Below are 19674 nucleotides of genomic sequence, written 5' to 3'. Positions count from 1 at the left end.
GAGAGATCCTGTGTGCGTCAAAATAAGTGCCTGCTGCATACACGTCAAAACCATTTATGATGACGCTCACGTTCACAAAATTCACGCCAGACACTCCGTTAACAGTAAACTCTGATTACGCATGAGATTATGTGAGTATGGCAAACGCGAGCGTCTCTTTTATCATAAACCCTTAAGACAAAAAAAGTCACCAGCCACCACTGGTATTTGGCTCCCCTGGTGATGTCACCGCCCCTTAATTGGTACTATCCAACCACAGCACTGCCATTTAGTGCTGAGATCAGCTCATTTGCATTTTAAGGAAACACCCAAAACGGCACATTTTTGCTCACACCTACAAAGTGGCAATTTTAAACATGTCAAAATGATATGATATTTTGAACTACAACTTTACATATGTACTTTGAGGACACCAAAGATTTATTTGACATCTTAAAAAAGTCTTGTGAAATGTCCCCTTTAAAGGTCCGGATGTCTGGATAGGGGAATTCAGGGACATTTCATCCAGATAATCCATCTCAAACTCCCAGGCCAGAGCTAATAATGCTGTATTAGGTCAACAGTGTCTATAAATGGCTTGCAGTTTTCTCTGCATGTCAAGTTTTCATATTAGCTAATATTTGAACACTTTCAAAATGACACGTTTCAACTTTTTTTCTCTGTGAATCTTACTCTAGCTAAAGATAGACAGAAGGCCATACTTGATTTTCATATGGAGAAGTTTGGAGGTGTGGTTTGATCTTTCTTATTCTCCTTTCACAGCTGCATCCGTTCAATTAGTTACATCACAGGCCATCAAAGAGGAAGCCTGAATGATGAATGAAAACGAACGCATTCAATGCACACAGATTTAATAGACAGTACAAACATGAAAGTGCAGTGATAAGACTGCAGTGTGTTCAAGGCCCAGGCAATAACACTGTCAACACCAATGTATCCCATATTATAGGGTGCTATAAAGTATAGAGAATATAACATTATAGGTGTGTTTGGGACTATTGAGTACAGAGTTGGCATCATTTTTTCTCACACTTTCAAAGTCAAAAGTCACATTTTCATGTCATACTGACATATTTACAGGATATAACTTAAAGGGTACATATTATGCCCATTTTTACAAGATGTAATTTAAGTCTCGGCTGTGCCTAGAATGTGTCTCTTAAAGGGGACATATTATGAGATTTTTTTAAGATGTAAACTAAGTCTTAATCTAGGTCCGAGCAAAAGTGTGCCGTTTTGGGTGTGTCATTTAAAATGCAAATGAGCGGCTGAAGTGCAAACACTGATCACAATAATGGTGGTTTGTTGTAATTGAAACTCAATTGTGCTGTCAAGTTGTTCTTTTCGCTCTCTTCTCTCTGAACTAAATGGCAGTGCTGTGGTTGGATAGTGCAGATAAAGGGGGCGGTATTACCTTATTCTGACATCACAATAAGAGCCAAATTACAATGACCTATTTTTTCACATGCTTGCAGAGAATGGTTTACCAAAACTAAGTTACTGGGTTGATCTTTTTCACATTTTCTAGGTTGATAGAAGCACTGGGGACACAATTATAGCAGTTAAACATGGAAAAAGTCAGATTTTCATAATATGTCCCCTTTAAGTTTCAGCTCAAAATACTCCACAGATCATTTGTCCAAAATGTATAGCATAAAAAGTGCTCTTTTTGTGTGTACCTTTAAATGCAAATGAGCTGCTGCCCTTACTTCCTTACCAACAGTAAGGGTTTTAGTTCAAACAGATCTAATTTCCTGTGAATACAGTCTTAGACATTAGTATCTTTAACTGCATTATTGTTAAAATGTGCTAACAAACATTTAAAAAAAGGTTTGGGGTAAAATTAACCAGCTAGTTATGTTATCAGTTTGATGAACAAGAGCATCATAACAGCATTCTAATGAGAGACTACTTTGGTTTAATGGGGATTAAACATGAATTAAAGGTGCAGTGTGTAAATTTGAGTGGCATCTAGTGGTGAGGTTGGGAATTGCAACCAAAATATAGTTTTGTATATAATTTAGCATTTCGGTCAAGAGATCCTTCTAGAAATTACACATTGCACCTTTAAGAGAGTGAGCTTTTTACATTGTAGCATCGAGTGCTCCATTTTATCGGGAGGCGTCCTGGTCAGGATTTCGGATGCATCTTCCGGAAGTCATATTAATCAAACGCATACGTCATCGAGGTTATCATATTTCAGTTTAAAACATATACAGTCATTATAATTTCATTCTTACCTTGAAATGTTGCTTTTCTAAAATAAAACCTCAAATAAGCCCTGAAAAGTGAAGCCAAAACGTCTCAATCGCCCCCCCCCCAGTGACTGGTCCTAGTATAGGTCATAAACCCCGCCACCTCATGATTGACAGCTGTGACATCGTGTGATATGCGCATTCTGCCAGAGCAAGGGCGGGGCCTTGATTTCGCAGCTTTACATCCTGCTCACTACTGTGCAGGACTGTTCCCGAAATCGCTACTGCACAGACTCACGACCCAAAATGTCAGCGCCGTATCAGGACACTGCCGGTTTCACTTTTCACCAATGGAAGAAAGGGAACGGGCGTCATCCATCTTTTTTAACAGTCTATGGCCAGGACACGCCCCAGAAAAACGGCACGTATGGTCACCCTAAATAGGTGCCGTTTAAGGCATTGCCAAGTTGGACAAGATATCCAGGCCTTTGAGTTTATTGATCGTTATGAGATCATAATGAAGATATGAGCCATATAAGCATGTACCCTGGAGGACTTACAACCAAGGGCATAGATATACAGTGACAGCATCTGTTCATCTGACCTAACACAGCACGTCTCCTCTGGGTCTCAGATGGCCAGCAGACACAGACTTATCCCTACACGCTGTATCTGGTGTAGTACACTCAGGTTACACTTCAATGTTGGAGCAGTAACTTAAACCAAAATTATGACTAGCTGATGAGTAGCTGAATTTTGGAGCTTTTAATACTCATGTAGGAAAGGCATCGTAAATAATATCAGTGACATTGCACCTGTAGTAGACGACTTCTTGATTTTCCACCTGTGGCCCAGGTTCTGTCAAGTTCACCAGCTGGACGCTCCAAAATGACTGCACCCTGGCAGGTCACAGTACCCCTGCCAGTATCCTGTCTTGCACAGACTAAGTTATCAACATAGAGTCATAGCATTTGAATTGCTTTTAAGCAGATTCATTGGCACTTCACAAATACTTTTTACGCAAATTTGCAGAAGCACAAATGTGATGTGTGACCACCATGTCTGTGAAATCCAGGCTGAAGTCTCATAATTTTGATTTTACCCATTGATTTCAATTTTTGATATGACCTTACTCAGTTAAAATTATCTAAAGTATCAAGCTTGAGAACAGAATGTTTTTTTACATTATATTTTTTTACACATCTCGTTTGTACGATTTGCTTTTGTCACATTGCAGTTGGGGTGAATGGTGTTTTGTTAATGCGTTATATGTTTTTATATGATTCACTTCATGCTAATTCATACGAATTGTCTATCGCCCAAAACACATAAAAATTCCATTGAGATTAGGCTGTTTTTTCTCGCAGGCTTTGGTATTTTTGGAAGAACGCTACAGCTGTCTTCTCTGCTGTATAAATGCTCGCCACCTGCGTTATTTGGCTGTTTTTTGAGCATGCACATACTGTGTATGTGTTAAAGTAATTGTAGTCCCCTGCATCAAATGCGGACAGTAATGATGATGCGGGGGTGTGCTGTTTCACCCACACAGAGTATCAGAATGTCATCTCTGAATCTCTGTTATAATGTGTAAGAGAAACAACAGCAGTGTTAATGACCGTGCGTCTGTTTTCACTCTCATTTCGTTGTCTGCTTTTGTTACCGCAACACCTGTGCAATTTGCATGAAGCTGTTTTTCACCATTCAGGCATTTAAGAAAAGTGTTATGAAGAGATACATTCAGTATTGCCTTTTTTTGTATTTTGTGCAGTCTATATTAACATCTTTTCAATTTAATTTATGTGAGATGAGAGATGTTGATTTTCTATAGTCCTTTAGAAGCACCACAACAACGTGGGAGCTTTTTTTTACAGTTTGGTTCAAGTGCCTCTTCTGCAGAAATAATGCCGTATAATGATACCTTTTAACTATGGTTAGCGTGAATATTATTGTGTATCCAATGAGGCCATTTTAAAATGCTGCCAAAAAGTAATCTCCTGATGGACCATTCTGAGTACATTTATGCCCAGACATGCATTATTTGGGGCAGTGATGATATTCGGGGCATGAAGTCCATTGGTATTTGGGTAAAAAATAGATCAATTTTCTGCTGTTGGTTGAATGCAGGTTCGGTTTATACATGTTAGTGTAGCTCAGCTGGTAGAGGAGTGTGTTAGCAGCACAGAGGTCATGGGTTTGATTTCCAGGGAATACAGATACTGATACAAATGTATTTTGAAAGCACTGCAAGTTGCTTTGGATAAAAGTGTCTGCCAAATGTGCACATGTAAATTTTTCTTTGTTTTGCAAGCCTATCATCAGAGTTTAAAGGAACCATCTTTAAGCTATTGCTTTACCTCCATCTATGCATGTCATAGTTTTATGGTACTTGCGTAGTTTAGCTTAGAGGTCTATTGAGATTGCAGTCTAAATGCACTTTAAATGTCTGTTTGAAAAATTAAATTTGGTTTTGTTAGTTGCAGTTTTGTTTCCGTTCATTTTGAGTGACTTTCAGACACACATCACATCGATATCAAGTATTTTAGGCCTGATAATGAGGATGAATGTATAATTTTAGGTAACTTTGAAAATAGATCTACAACACTAAAAATACCTATTTTTGTCTTACTGTATATCAAACCATTTTTTGGAATATATATATATATATATATATATATATCTCATCTCTACCCCTAGCCTGTAGCATTACACCCTGTAAAAATATTTATTGATTCAACTTAAAAAAGTAAGTTCTGGTTGCCTTAAAAAGTTAATTCAACTTAAAACTATTAGTTAACTCTACAAATGTTTTTTAAACATTGTCAACTAATATTTTTATTTATTTAAATTAACTAAAAATTTTAAGGCAACCAAGTAACTTACATTATTAATTTGATGTTTTTTGAGTGATACAATTATGCATTTACCAAGGAAATCACTTTAATCTCTTTTCCACCGTTTTGTAAATGTTGACTTGCATTTCCCCACAGTTGTTTGTGTACTCTTCGAAATGTGTTACTTCCGTGTCGATCATTGTCTTGCCATCGCCTTTAATCAAGAGTAGAGCATTGAGTGGTTCATTCATCTCTATGGTAATAAATTACTCCTCTAAATCACTTATTAAGATTAGGTACAGCTGTATAACATAATGATCGGTTCAGCCCAACATCTCAACTGCAGTGCAAACCATAGATAAGAAATACGTCACATTTTTCCGATTGATAAAGCCTTTCCTATCTCCAATCTCAAGGGAAACAACTGGCCACCCCTCCTAATTTAGAGAATTGAGCTACAAATGTTTCCTGGTTTTACTTTAAACCTTTCTTTGCATCTTTCTATATTTAAATTATTTTAATTAAAATTACTTTAAAGGTGCAGTGTGTAATTTTTAGAAGGATCTATTGACAGAAATGCACAATAATATACAAAACTATATTATCAGGGGTGTATAAAAACCTTTTTAAAATGAACCATTTGGTTTTTATTACCTTAGAATGAGACGTTTTTATCTACATACACAGCGGATCCCCTTACGTGGAAGTCGCCATTTTGTGCCGCCATGTTTTCTACAGAAGCCCTTAATGGACAAACTTTTTTTACTAAGTTTTCTCTGTTAATTACATGTTTGTCCGGTGGTGGCTACCGTAGCTTCTCTATGCGTTTAAAAACGAGGAGTGAGCAGTGGACTGAGCCGTTGGTTGCAATTTGCAACCTCACCACTGGATGCCGCCAAAATTTACACACTGCACCTTTAACCATGGAGTTTGGTACTTCAACCATAGGTGGAGTTTGGGGGGGATTGCCCCCCTAGACCGGAGACAATTATGATTTTGTCTAAGGTATTAATGAAATAGAAATATGGGAATTCATGAGAAATGTCAGATCTTAACATTTTAATGGGTAGACCGAGTAACTTAAGGCTAAAATATTTTTTATTTATTTAAACCATATTTAAAAAACATTGAACTCTTGTTAATCTTAAAGTAGTGCAGTAACCATGTTTACCGGTATGACTTTAACACTTTTCATAATTGTGGCAAAGCAGCTTTACAGTAAATATAGTGTACTACAAGCATATATAAAACCGAGGCTTATGAAATACATTGAATATATATTATAAAACGGGCAGTTCTGGTTCTTCATTCTGATTGGTTGAAACGCGTTCTAAGCCGTGATAAAATACACCGGTAACCTCACGGTTCAGACCACATTACATAAGTATCACTGTGCCACTGTTACTGCGTATTGATTTATGAAAATAAACACCACAGTCTTAAATCATATTTTTTATTTGTCTACAATTGCACAATTAATGGCGATATCCAGATGAATGTCAATAAATATTGTTGAGTCATCTCGTCGATAAAGAGAAAACGTTGTCTGAGGATTTTATAACTCAAGTTCACACGTCCGCTATTATCCACTGGGTGGCGATCTTACCCAACTTAAACACTGACGCATTCACTGAAAACACCGTGTAGTACTGTTCATGGCTCCGTCTGAATCTGATCTCTTACTAAAGTTCTTCACAAAAATGGAATTATCTCCGCTTTTAATAAAAAAATTTGAGAGGTGATAAGAGAGGATCAAATGAAGGTAGGATGAAATGTTTTTTTGTTTGTTTTTGTTTCAAAGCGGATGGTCTGTTCTTTCATTTGATATTTTATGTTTATATAAAGAAGATAATTTTCTGGAAGGCATTAAACTAAAACTGGGTGGCAACTTAAAAAAAAAAAAAAACCGCTGACGGGGAAAGAGTTCAGCATGCTTCCAAGCTTATTTGATAATCACTTCAACAGTTGCACGATATAAATGTTAATGTATAAATTAGATGAATGGTGATTTATAAAATAAACACCACAGTCTTAAATCATATTTTCATTGTGTCTTTGCTGTGTCTGTGTTGGTTGAGAACTGCGCTCTGTTTCAGTCACACTTGATTCTGAGGAACTACTTTGTTTGGCGGAAGAGTAATATTTTGTACTAATATAATTACAACTTTTTTGGGTTTTATTTTATAAAATCCCGCTAACGTTATGCATATGAAGTAACCGTTTTATAAACGCAATAAACCCCTCGAAGCGTTGGGTTACCAGTGCATTTTATAACAGCTAAGGGGGTTTAGGCACTCCGCTTCGCGTCGTGCCTAACAACGCCCCTTAGCTGTTATAAAATGCACTGGTAACCCACTGCTTCTCGGGGTTTATTGCTTTATAATATAACTACAAAATACACACAGATTAGCAGTAATAACTGAAAGCAGACCCAGTCGATATATATTAGTATAATTGTATATATAATTGTAAAACAAGCATTTTTATAATTTTTTAAAATAAAATGTATGTTTTATCATTATGCCAGCTGTGGAAATTATTATCTGTAGGATTGTAATCAGATTGTAATTAAAAATAATAAAATATAAAATATGTATCGTATGTAAATATTTATGATTTTTATAAAGTAGTTGGAATTAAATTAGTATATGTACTTGAAATTCCTCAGCTATTTCAATTAGATATTTAAATAAGTAAATATTAGGAATTTAACAGAAACGAAAGATCAATAGAGAATAAAGTCTGTTGCTGGGAGCAGTGTAGGTCAGATTGGATAGCTTCCGAGATGAACCCAACCAGATGGTCCTCTTTAAAGGACCTCTGTTTTCCAGGGACACAGGTTACTGGGGCTTATCTCAGACTTTCGTCTGTTACAGCGGTCGAGTTATCATGGCTTGTTCATGACCTATGGGTATCTTGAGAAGGAGGGCCCTTACACCATTTAGGAGGGACCATCTCTTATACAGTACTTTAAGTAGTCTGATTGTAGGACAGAGTCTGAGCAAACTGGGGGGAGGTGGACTCATTAATGAATATATAATAGATAGATTAGTTGTAGGACAGTTGTGACAGTTCTTTCCACTTTGAATCAATAGATTAGCAAATTAATTCCATCAACAAATGGAAAATCTCATGATTATCACTGATTTTACATCAATGGCCCAGTCAGTTGCGATTCATTTAAACAGAAATTTGTTTCTCTTAATCTTTGATTTAAGAAGATCTGGTCCCTTTACACTCGTAAGATTTTTTGGTTTAACTTCAAGTTAGTTATCTGGTTGCCTTAACCAGAATTGAGTTAATTCAACTTAAAAAAAAATAATTGGTTAATTAGTCAAAACGGTTGTGTAAAAATTGTTGTCAACTAATATTTTTAAGTTGAATTAACTTTTTATACAGTGTATACAATTAATTTCAACTTTTGTGTCTAGTGAGTTGTTGCTATTAATTATAAAAATAAAGTTGAATTAGTTATTTCAACTGTTGAAATTAATTGTAAATTCTAGTTGATTAACTTAAAAAATACTGTATTAGTACAGTCTTAAGCGTAATGTTTTGATATTGCACTTACACAACTGCCTACCTACCGTCCAAATGATCAAGGCCGAAAAGCAGAGGAATTAATCTTAAGGCTAATTTTAGCCATTTAGTGTTTCTTTTTTTATTCATATTTTATATCCTGTCTCAGATAGTATTGTTAACCAAGTTTCTAAAATGCCCAAAATTGTCCCCTTTAAGTCCACACACTAATAGGAAAACCATTGCTATGCTCTGTGGCATCTGCTTTGTGTGCTTGTATGAAATCTTATTGTTTATTGTGCTACTTGTTTTGAATGTTCAGCTTGAATCAGTTTAATTGCAGTCATCACAGGCTGATTTATTTTGATGGTTCAGTTCATTACAGAGTTGCTTTGTGTTAATTGGCTCAGCCATGATTTGCTCAGGAGCCGTGACAAAAAAGAAAATTAGCAGCTTCTTCCATAGGGCCGCAGTCCCCCAGAGTAAAGTGCCATTTAATGACAGTAAGTCTTCTAAGCTCTGTTTAATGGTGCAGGACTTGTAGTTTCGCAACATTTCACGGTCATAATGCCATCAAGTGTTTTGTAGGGTCCATGAAAGGCCAAGAACTGTAGTTTCTTTACTTTAGCAGGCTAAGTAGAAGGGTAAATAACCTGCGGTTGTATCTCTGTTGTCATTGAGGGGACAGGTCAGAGAAGCCTAGAGAGAGAGAGAAAGAGAGGGAGAGAGAGAAAGAGAAAGAGAGAGACACATCTGCTACGGTCACATTATGCCAGCAGCATTGACACTGTTAAACACACTTGAGTTATAACTATCAAGTGTGGCTTGTCTTAAGTTCTTTAAACTTTACGGATACCTGATATATTGGTACTTGTTTTAGCAGATAATATCAATGCTTAGTTTTCTAAAAAGATTTATTTCTAAAATTCTGATTGGTCAGTCCTGCATTCTGTTATCAGATTTTCATATACTGGCTGCTCAACCGTATTATAATAACTACTACAGTAAACTCTATAGACCAATTTCGAGTAGACGTCACAGTTACGTCACTGCAAGCTGCGCGCGCAATGCAGTTGCAGAAAAAAAGTGGAAATGAATTAGACACGAGTGAAAAGAGCAAGATAACTCACTAGAAAATGTCCTGTTGTGCTGTTAAGTGTCAGAATAAGAATGCCAAAAAAGATGGCTTTCATTTTTATAGAATACCATCGTCAAAGACATCATTTGAAGATAAACGTAGGTGTTTATGATTACAATAAGCCCTTAAACGGACAGAATGGAGCGAGGAAATCATCTGGAAATCTTTTAATAATTAGAATAGAAAATAAGTAGAGAAGATATCTGGTGTTCTGTCGAAGTCTGTTCCCTCCATGTGTTTCTTATAGCGTTTTTATCACGTTACAATTATAATTTATTCAGAATAAAAGTTTTTTTATACTGAAAAAGCAATAATATCACAATTTTTTGTAAATATTTCATAATTTTTTCGTTTTCTATTATTTCTTTTTATTTCCTTATATCTTAGCTTATGTCTTCCTACTGTTTGTTCTAAAATTATTATGTTTACATACTTAATAAATATATAAATATAGTCCACACACACACGATTGAAAGTTTTATTTACAAATAAACGGGCCTTTTTAATTATAGTGTAAACATAATACTTTTATAATAGTTTTAGAACAAGATAAATATATAAGGAAGAAATAATAGAAAACAGGAAAATGATGAAATATTTAATAAATGCTATTATATATAATACATGATAGTATTGCTTTTATATGTACTTTAGCAATTCAGACTGTAAAAATAATTGATTTAGCAAAAAAAGAACAATACATATACATTACATACATGCATATCAGTAGCCAAGCCATTTAAACTTTTTATCTATCTAAAAAATAAACGTAACGTGATTAAAACGCTATAGGAAACATTGCACTAAAGGGAAACATAGGGGAATCAGACTTCAACAGAACACCAGATCCTTAAAAATCACGGTTTAATGCTAAAACACTTCACAACCCTACTGTGGAGCAATCACTTTCTGCAACCAGTTTGGCTCCGCCCACAAAAAACATCATCTCTGTTTGCAAACACAAAATTGGTCTATTGATACATTGGCACATTGCTTTTCAGACGCAGACAAGGAAATGTACCTACACTGACAAACATTTTTTTTTTTCAAAAGCAGATTGTTTGCCAATTAATCGGCACTGATAGTTCATTGGTGGAACAATCAGCTATCGGCAAAAAATCCATGCCGATAGTTTTCCTGAGTGTGTTTGTTGCTTCATATCATTCTGAAATAATTAAGTTGCTAAATAGATGCTGCATTAGCAGAGAAACAACAGCAGAAAGTTAAGCTTGTCGTCAAGGCTTACAGGACGCTAAAACCTTAAACAGTTACACAAAAGTACATGCAGATAAATCCAAATGTTTAATGTCATGATTATTACCATTGCATTCGTTTATATCCAGCTGGTTACTTTTATCCATTATTATCCATATTTTTAGTTAATAACGAGAGAAAACTATATGCAGCTGTTGGCTATGGTAACATATTCAACAAATCGAAATCTGATTTCAGTTCTTATCATCACTGCACAATCTTTTGTTATTTTGATTTAGATAATCATTAAGTGTTAAAGCAGAAGCAAATAAAGTACATGACTACACATGTAATATACATTTATGTAATTTGAATTTCACCAGTGGGAGTATTTCACAGAAGTATTATTCAAATGTAATACTTATTGATATAATTCATATATTTTTATTTATACATTTATTTTATTTAGCACATTTTCATGGTTCAGTGCTGTTGTTTTATTACTTTTAATACATTTCAGCACTGTTTCACTTTGAGTGTTATGTTAGTTTTTTATCCAGTATCCATTTTAAAAACAATCATTTATCGGCAAGTAGGGACCAACCTAGTTATCAGTATCTGTAAAATCCACTATCGTTCGACCTCTATCCAAAAGTGCACCTTTATATACAGTACTGTGCAAAAGTCTTAGGCCAACACCACCAGACTTCTTGTTTTAGAAATTTTAATGTCCATCCATATTTATTTTTCAATCTATTTTATTAAAATACAAAAAGGAAATAAAAAAATAAAATTTTCAGGACTAAATGTCTTCTTTAGGCATCGTCTGTGTTTAGTGTGACCTCTCTTGGCACTAAACACACCTTGAGCATTTTTGCATTTTGACACATTTCTTTAAAGCTCCACTGTGTAAGATCTACTCCCATCTAGCGGTGAAAGTCTATATGACAAGCAACTGAATATTACTTTCTAGCCCTCCCCATTCGGAACGCGTTTTAACTCGTACGGTGGCCCGGCCGTGTCATGCCAAGGTTAACATGGCTTCCAGTAGCTACAAAGCAAAAGCAATGAGAAAAAATGAACAATTAGCAATGTCCTTTGCCTGTGATCCATCAATGCACACAGATTTATGTTTAACATGAAAAAAGTCTGATTGTCATGATATGTCCGCTTAAAATCACATACAAAAAGCAACCATGACGGGTTTAAATGGACGCGAAATAATATTATGTCAAAGTACAATGCTTATGTTTTAAGTAAACGTTACATGTCCGTGTATATGTAAGAGCTTTCTCTCAGATTGGTGAAAAAAGATCGCGCAACTTTCACACGCTTGTAAAATGAAACGAAAGACGCGCAGATCAGACGCTTTTATCAGAGTATTATGTCAGACAGTATGTCAGAGTCCAATGCTTATGTTTTAAGTAAACGTTACATGTCCGTGTATATGTAAGAGTTTTCTCTCATATTGGTGAAAAAAGATCGCGCAACATTCACACGCTTGTAAAATGAAACGAAAGACGCGCAGATCAGACGCTTTTATCAATGAAAGGCTAAAAATAGCGCTGTCACCGTGTGTTTGTGCTAGAGGTCAGAAAAGATGAAAACATTTATCTCAGTACCTCAGATTACATAAATGGGCGGAGAGACGGCGTGTGTCTGTTGAACACATTAAACCACATGCATGTTTACACTAACAAGTGTTATGCATAATCATGCTAAAGTTAGCCAAGGAACTATAAAACTTCAAGTTTACAACATGGACTGTATAGATGTAACGTTAAACGAATATGCTGAATTACCTGTGGAGAAGATAGAAAGTAGCAACTTCAGTGTCCCATGAGCCCCATCTTGGAAAACTAACTCCAATAGTGACTTTGGTCTTGATGTTTTTCCTGTCACGTTGTCGTTTAAAATCCCCGTTTCGCATCCTTGGCGATTTGTTTTAATGTCCTCGAGAATATGTCTTCAACAGGCTTTCAAATCAAAGCATTAGATCGCAGGTTCATCACGGTGTGCGGTTGTTGTAAAATCCGAAGGATTCAGCTACGCAGGTCACAGGCTGGATACGTCATCAAGCCTGGTTTATTTAAATTAACTGAGCATTACATTCGCAAGTCATACGCATATTACATCAATTTACAATTAACTAAGAATAATTGTCAGCTTTATAATTGTTAATATTCTGAAATAAGACTGTCTTGATGACGTATACCGCCTACACATGCAACCTCTGGAGGCTTCAGCTGGCGGCCAGCGTGAGTGTAGAGTGAAAGCGCGAAAGGCGGAGCTTGAATTTCAGGAATGTCCCTCGTCGGCGAATGTATTTCAAAGATGGAGGCACAACATGGATTCAGCCAGAGAGCGCTTCGACGGTATGCATTTTAAATAGCAGATTCTACACATACGAGAATACTTTGATTAGTGGGTGGGAAGTAATTACACATGAATGAGCACATACTTTTGAAAGAAAACATGGGTTTTTGTTAAGAAATAACTCAATAAAGTACACAGTAGAGCTTTAAAATTAAAAATTAGGATTTAATTTCATTTAGGTTTAAGAGATCCTGCAGTTTCCTGCTATTGCTCAAGTGGAAGGGAAGTTTACCCTAAAAACTTGACACATACAGTCTTGTTCAAAATAATAGCAGTACAATGTGACTAACCAGAATAATCAAGGTTTTTAGTATATTTTTTTATTGCTACGTGGCAAACAAGTTACCAGTAGGTTCAGTAGATTCTCAGAAAACAAATGAGACCCAGCATTCATGATATGCACGCTCTTAAGGCTGTGCAATTGGGCAATTAGTTGAATTAGTTGAAAGGGGTGTGTTCAAAAAAATAGCAGTGTGGCATTCAATAACTGAGGTCATCAATTTTGTGAAGAAACAGGTGTGAATCAGGTGCCCCCTATTTAAGGATGAAACCAACACTTGTTGAACATGCGTTTGAAAGCTGAGGAAAATGGGTCGTTCAAGACATTGTTCAGAAGAACAGCGTACTTTGATTAAAAAGTTGATTGGAGAGGGGAAAACCTATAAAGAGGTGCAAAAAATGATAGGCTGATCAGCTAAAATGATCTCCAATGCCTTAAAATGGAGAGCAAAACCAGAGAGACGTGGAAGAAAACGGAAGACAACCATCAAAATGGATAGAAGAATAACCAGAATGGCAAAGGCTCAGCCAATGATCACCTCCAGGATGATCAAAGACAGTCTGGAGTTACCTGTAAGTACTGTGACAGTTAGAAGACGTCTGTGTGAAGCTAATCTATTTTCAAGAATCCCCCGCAAAGTCCCTCTGTTAAAAAAAGGCATGTGCAGAAGAGGTTACAATTTGCCAAAGAACACATCAACTGGCCTAAAGAGAAATGGAGGAACATTTTGTGGACTGATGAGAGTAAAATTGTTCTTTTTGGGTCCAAGGGCCACAGGCAGTTTGTGAGACGACCCCCAAACTCTGAATTCAAGCCACAGTACACAGTGAAGACAGTGAAGCATGGAGGTGCAAGCATCATGATATGGGCATGTTTCTCCTACTATGGTGTTGGGCCTATTTATCGCATACCAGGGATCATGGATCAGTTTGCATATGTTAAAATACTTGAAGAGGTCATGTTGCCCTATGCTGAAGAGGACATGCCCTTGAAATGGTTGTTTCAACAAGACAATGACCCAAAACACACTAGTAAACGGGCAAAGTCTTGGTTCCAAACCAAGAAAATTAATGTTATGGAGTGGCCAGCACAATCTCCAGACCTTAATCCAATTGAGAACTTGTGGGGTGATATCAAAAATGCTGTTTCTGAAGCAAAACCAAGAAATGTGAATGAATTGTGGAATGTTGTTAAAGAATCATGGAGTGGAATACCAGCTGAGAGGTGCCACAAGTTGGTTGACTCCATGCCACACAGATGTCAAGCAGTTTTAAAAAACTGTGCTCATACAACTAAATATTAGTTTAGTGATTCACAGGATTGCTAAATCCCAGAAAAAAAATGTTTGTACAAAATAGTTTTGAGTTTGTACAGTCAAAGGTAGACACTGCTATTTTTTTGAACACTACCCTTTCAACTAATTCAACTAATTGCCCAATTGCACAGCCTTAAGAGCGTGCATATCATGAATGCTGGGTCTTGTTTGTTTTCTGAGAATCTACTGAACCTACTGGTAACTTGTTTGCCACGTAGCAATAAAAAATATACTAAAAACCTTGATTATCCTGGTTAGTCACATTGTACTGCTATTATTTTGAACAAGACTGTAAGTTTAAATTTTTATACAGTTTTTAATACTACATACACATTTCCTGTATTTTCTGGATGTATTCTATTAAAGAGACTGAGAAACAATTATATATGATCACTATAACATTGCAAAAACAACACATCTAATTGGTGGACTTTTGCACAGTACCGTATTTGTACTTCAGTGATACATATTTATACTTCATTGGTACATTTTGTTACCCTGTCATAAAAAAACTGTACATTTTCTTTCGCTGGGTTGTTCCTTAAGGTACACAATAGGTCATTGTACCCCCAAAAGGTACAACATTTTAATGTGTTGTATAGCCATAAAGATACATACTGTAAATGAACATGTGGGTTTACCACCCCAGCGACAGAAAATTCTCTGACAGTGTGCCAAATGTATCCATATCCGTACCTAAATGTTACATATTAGGACCTTCTTAAAAGGAGAGTTCAAAGTAATTTACTCACCCTCATGTTGTTTTAAACCTGTATGAGTTTCATTATTCTGTTGAACACAAAAGAAGAGATTTTGATAAATGATGATATGCATATAGTTGACGGCACCCACTGACTTCCATAGTAGAACAAACAAATTCTTTGGAAATCAGTGTGTACGGTTTATTTTAATGCATGTTTATAATTTTTACACTTGGAATATAAACAGTATTTATCAAGAACCTAGTATTTAATTAGTTTTATATTTAAATTGTTTTATTGTGTTTGTGTATTTAATAAATGACAACATTTCTTTTCTTTTGTTTGATATTTTTGTAACATTACTAAACCATTAGTCCCCCAATGGTTATTTTTCTTTTGTTTAAACTCATTAACAGTCTTTCTACATTTTCTTCATCTTTGCACACTTCTATAACATAAATACGACAACACATCACCATGTCACATGCACCTGATTCGCTATAATACACTTCTCTACCATCTTAGTAGTGCTTTGCTGGCTCTTGCCTCGGATGCTGACAGCACCTTTGTTCATTGTTATGGCAGCTGTTTCCATGACTCTGTCAAAGCCAGTAAAGGAAACTTGATCAAATTGGCTGGATGGCATCTCCTGTCCACAGCCCACTCACAACAGTGTTTTTCACACTCGTGACATCAGCTGGCGTGTACCTGACAGTCGCTTTAGCTTTAGGTGGACTCTTGTTTTCTAGTTCACACACAGTGGACTCGTCATATTCGTTTTTCAACAGCTTGCTATTTCATAAAGGTCCAGTAGCTTACTTGCTAGATCATTACATTAGGTCATGGGTTTGATCCCAGTGGTCATATATACTAATAATGTGCATAGCTTCAATGCACTGTAGTCATTCTTGATAAAAGTTTTGTGTAACTGTTTCTGTTTAAGTGTTAAGTGTCTCTTTATTTAGTTTACTCAAAATAAAAAATGAAGTGATTTTTTTACTAGTATTTTGCCTATTATTCTTTTAATACACTTATGTGCCATAAATGAAAAATCATTTTCAGATCCTCTCTTTTGAAGTCGCATCCATCCACTTGACCTTGTAATCCAGTCCTGTATAATTAGTGGCAGTGTTGCCAGCTGCAGTTGGCAAGTTTGTGTTTAGTTGAAAGAGTTTCATTGATGTTAGGGGCAGTAAGCGTAAGTCCTGCTGTTTTGTTTCACGCTGGCCGGATCAGCTGTGTGTGACAGACCCACGCTCGCTTTCTTTAGCTGTCCACACTCGCTGCTGCTGCAGATTTCACGCTGATCAGCGGTGCCAATGAGAAATGACTTCAAAAGATAACAGGCGTTCAGCTGATGCCATAGAGGCGTGCAATGAAATGAAGGCACAATATTATGCAGTTTGTTGAAATGAAATCATTTATTTTATTATGGAATTATGTATTGAAACACCTGCTAAATTCATAACAGATTTGATTAAAAATGACACACTGAGATGTTATTCACAGTAAGCTTTTTTTTAAATTCCTGGCAATTATTTGAATTTCTGGCAGTGGGCCGTATATTCAGTAAGTTAGTTCAGAAAGCTAAGAATAGTTTGAATGTTTATTGCTCTTTGAAAACTTGTTTCTATTTATGCAACTGCGGGTGGTGACTCAGTCTGTACTCTTTGTTCAGTTAATACATCTACAACCTTTCTATCTGTTTTAGGCGACTCTTACACACAGTTCAGATTCTCAGATGAGAAAGACTGGGAGATGGACTCGCTGGCAAAAAATCAGGTACGTTATCAGTCATGTAACAAGTGACTAGTCAAGTAAACAAACCTATAAATAGGATTCCCTTTAAGCTGAATTCCGAGCCGTTGGAAGAAATATCTGTCATGGATTGATTGTGATTTCAGATTCCAGCTCTGTTTCTAGATCTGACAGCTCTGACTCAGTCACTTGAAGAGCTTCCACTGCACACACGACTTAACCTGGAAGCTGAACTTGTTCAGGTACTTAACTGTCTGTCCAGATTGTTTCCCCGTACTTCATCTAACTCAGTCTATTATCATTTGTATGGCACTGTTTTAAATGGAGAACATTTTGTTTTAGGTGACCCCTGTTCAACTGCCATCTGTGACCGCACCTCACAAAACAGACATACCTGTGACTGTAGCAGGTGGACTGAAGGCTCCTCAGGTGAGCCGTGACTCGGGGCTGGCTGTGAAGTCTGGTCCAGGTTTAACCCCAACCCTCCCTTTGGTCTCAACAACAGTCGAGCCTCTCACAGATGATGGTGACGCGGAGCTCGACCTTCTCCTCAATTTGACTAAGCCTGTTACACAATTTGCTTCATCTGAATATAAGACTATAATGGATGAAATCCTAAACAACCCTGTGGCAGGTAATAGCAGAAGTTGTTTATACTGTAGCACTCTGTCATATGTACGATGTTAAGATGTCTTCTGGGGTGAAGGGAGGGTTTGTGTGATGTTGGGTCAGTGGTCAGCTTTTCCACCTAACTCTCTTGTGAAGATGTGCCGTATGGCGTTGGCGTAGTTTATAATGTTTGAAATATAAATGTTTCCTTATGAAGACCCATCGCTAGACTTTATGATAACAATATAGATTAGTTTTTGATGGATGATGCACTTTTGGAACCTTAAAAATGGACGCTATCTAATGCCATTATAAAGCTAAAAAAGACCAGGTTTTTTTTATATGTAACTATGACTGTGGTTATATTATTTCTGCCCTGAATATGGGCTGAATTTTCATTTAGGGGTGAACTATTCCTTGACAACATTCAGCAGTTCGCTCTCCCCCATGCCATCCCATTTAGTTGAACACAGACAAATCATTTGATATTAAAATAACATGGTTCTTAGTATTTTTGTCTTGTTTTCAGTAGAAATATCAAAAATGTCTTAAATCAAGATGTATTTTCTTGATGAGCAAAATGACAATAAAGAAAATAAGTTATTAGACAAAATAAAAAGAAAATCTGTGAGATTAAAACAAGCAAAAATATCTGCCAATGGGGTGAGAAATTTTTCTTGAATTAAACGGATAGTTCAGCCAAAAATGATATTAAACCCAAGCTTCACCCCCAAGCTGTCCGAGTTTTTCAGACAAACACATTTTTGGATATTTTAGAAAATGTTTTGGATCTTTCAGTTGATTAAATGTAATGTTACCGGGTCCACGACCTTCAAGTCCAAAAAAAGTGTGTCCATCCTTCACAAATTAAATCCAAACGGCTCCAGGATGATAAACAAAGAGGGTAATGCGCGCGGTGGTGTTGTAGAAATATCCATATTTAAAACTTTATTAACGAAAATAAATACCTTCCGGTAGCGCCGCCATCTTAGTCGCGTCCGCATTCAGGATGAGAGCTTACGCAGCCTAAGGAGGCTACTCTGCTGCTGCTCTGTGCCCCCGCCCTCCGAATTTGTCATACGTCACTAAGAAAAGTGCGTACACTACGCTAATACTCTCTCCTGAATACAGAGGAGTCTAAGATGGCGGCGCTACTGGAAGGTATTTATTTTCGTTAATAAAGTTTTAAATATGGATATTTCTACAACAACACCGCGCGGATTACCCTCAGAAGACCTTTGTTTATCACCCTGGAGCCGTTGGATTTAATTTGTGAAGGATGGACGCACTTTTTTTGGACTTGAAGGTCGTGGACCCCGTAACATTACATTAAATCAACTGAAAGATCCAAAACATTTTCTAAAATATCCGAAAATGTGTTTGTCTGAAAAACGATGGACATATGCAACTCGGACAGCTTGGGGGTGAGTAAATCATGGGTTTAATATCATTTTTGGACGAACTATCCCTTTAAGTGTTCAAGAAAAGAGTAAATTTATATCAAGATTTTTTCTCACCCCATTGCAATATAAAAATATTATGTAAGAAAGTCATTTTTTGCAGTGTATCTTTCATATGGGGTCAACATGGTACGGCCAAAAAAAGCACATCCATCCATTATTAAAGTAATCCAAATGACTCAAGTGGGTTACTTAATGTCTTCTGAAGCAAAGCGATTTGTTTGTGAGAGAAAATTATTAATATTTTAAAAGCAAACTCCTTTGTATGATTCTCGGATGCTCTCGCTGTATTTTGACG

The 19674-nt window shown here is 36.4% G+C and overlaps 1 protein-coding gene across 1 annotated transcript in view; it reads left to right on the top strand.

Moving 5' to 3' along the window:
* Positions 1-19674, top strand: part of aven (apoptosis, caspase activation inhibitor) — a 30436-nt gene that overhangs the window by 7612 nt on the left and 3150 nt on the right. The window contains exons 3-5 of the mRNA XM_065256888.2: positions 17261-17331; positions 17454-17549; positions 17650-17941. Coding sequence (XP_065112960.1) covers positions 17261-17331; positions 17454-17549; positions 17650-17941 — 459 coding nt within the window. The remainder of the gene's footprint in view (positions 1-17260; positions 17332-17453; positions 17550-17649; positions 17942-19674) is intronic.

Source organism: Paramisgurnus dabryanus, chromosome 12, assembly GCF_030506205.2.
Source record: "Paramisgurnus dabryanus chromosome 12, PD_genome_1.1, whole genome shotgun sequence".
Taxonomy (NCBI): Eukaryota; Metazoa; Chordata; class Actinopteri; order Cypriniformes; family Cobitidae; genus Paramisgurnus; species Paramisgurnus dabryanus.
Note: the sequence above shows the minus strand (reverse complement) of the source record. Positions and strands in the feature narration are given on the sequence as shown.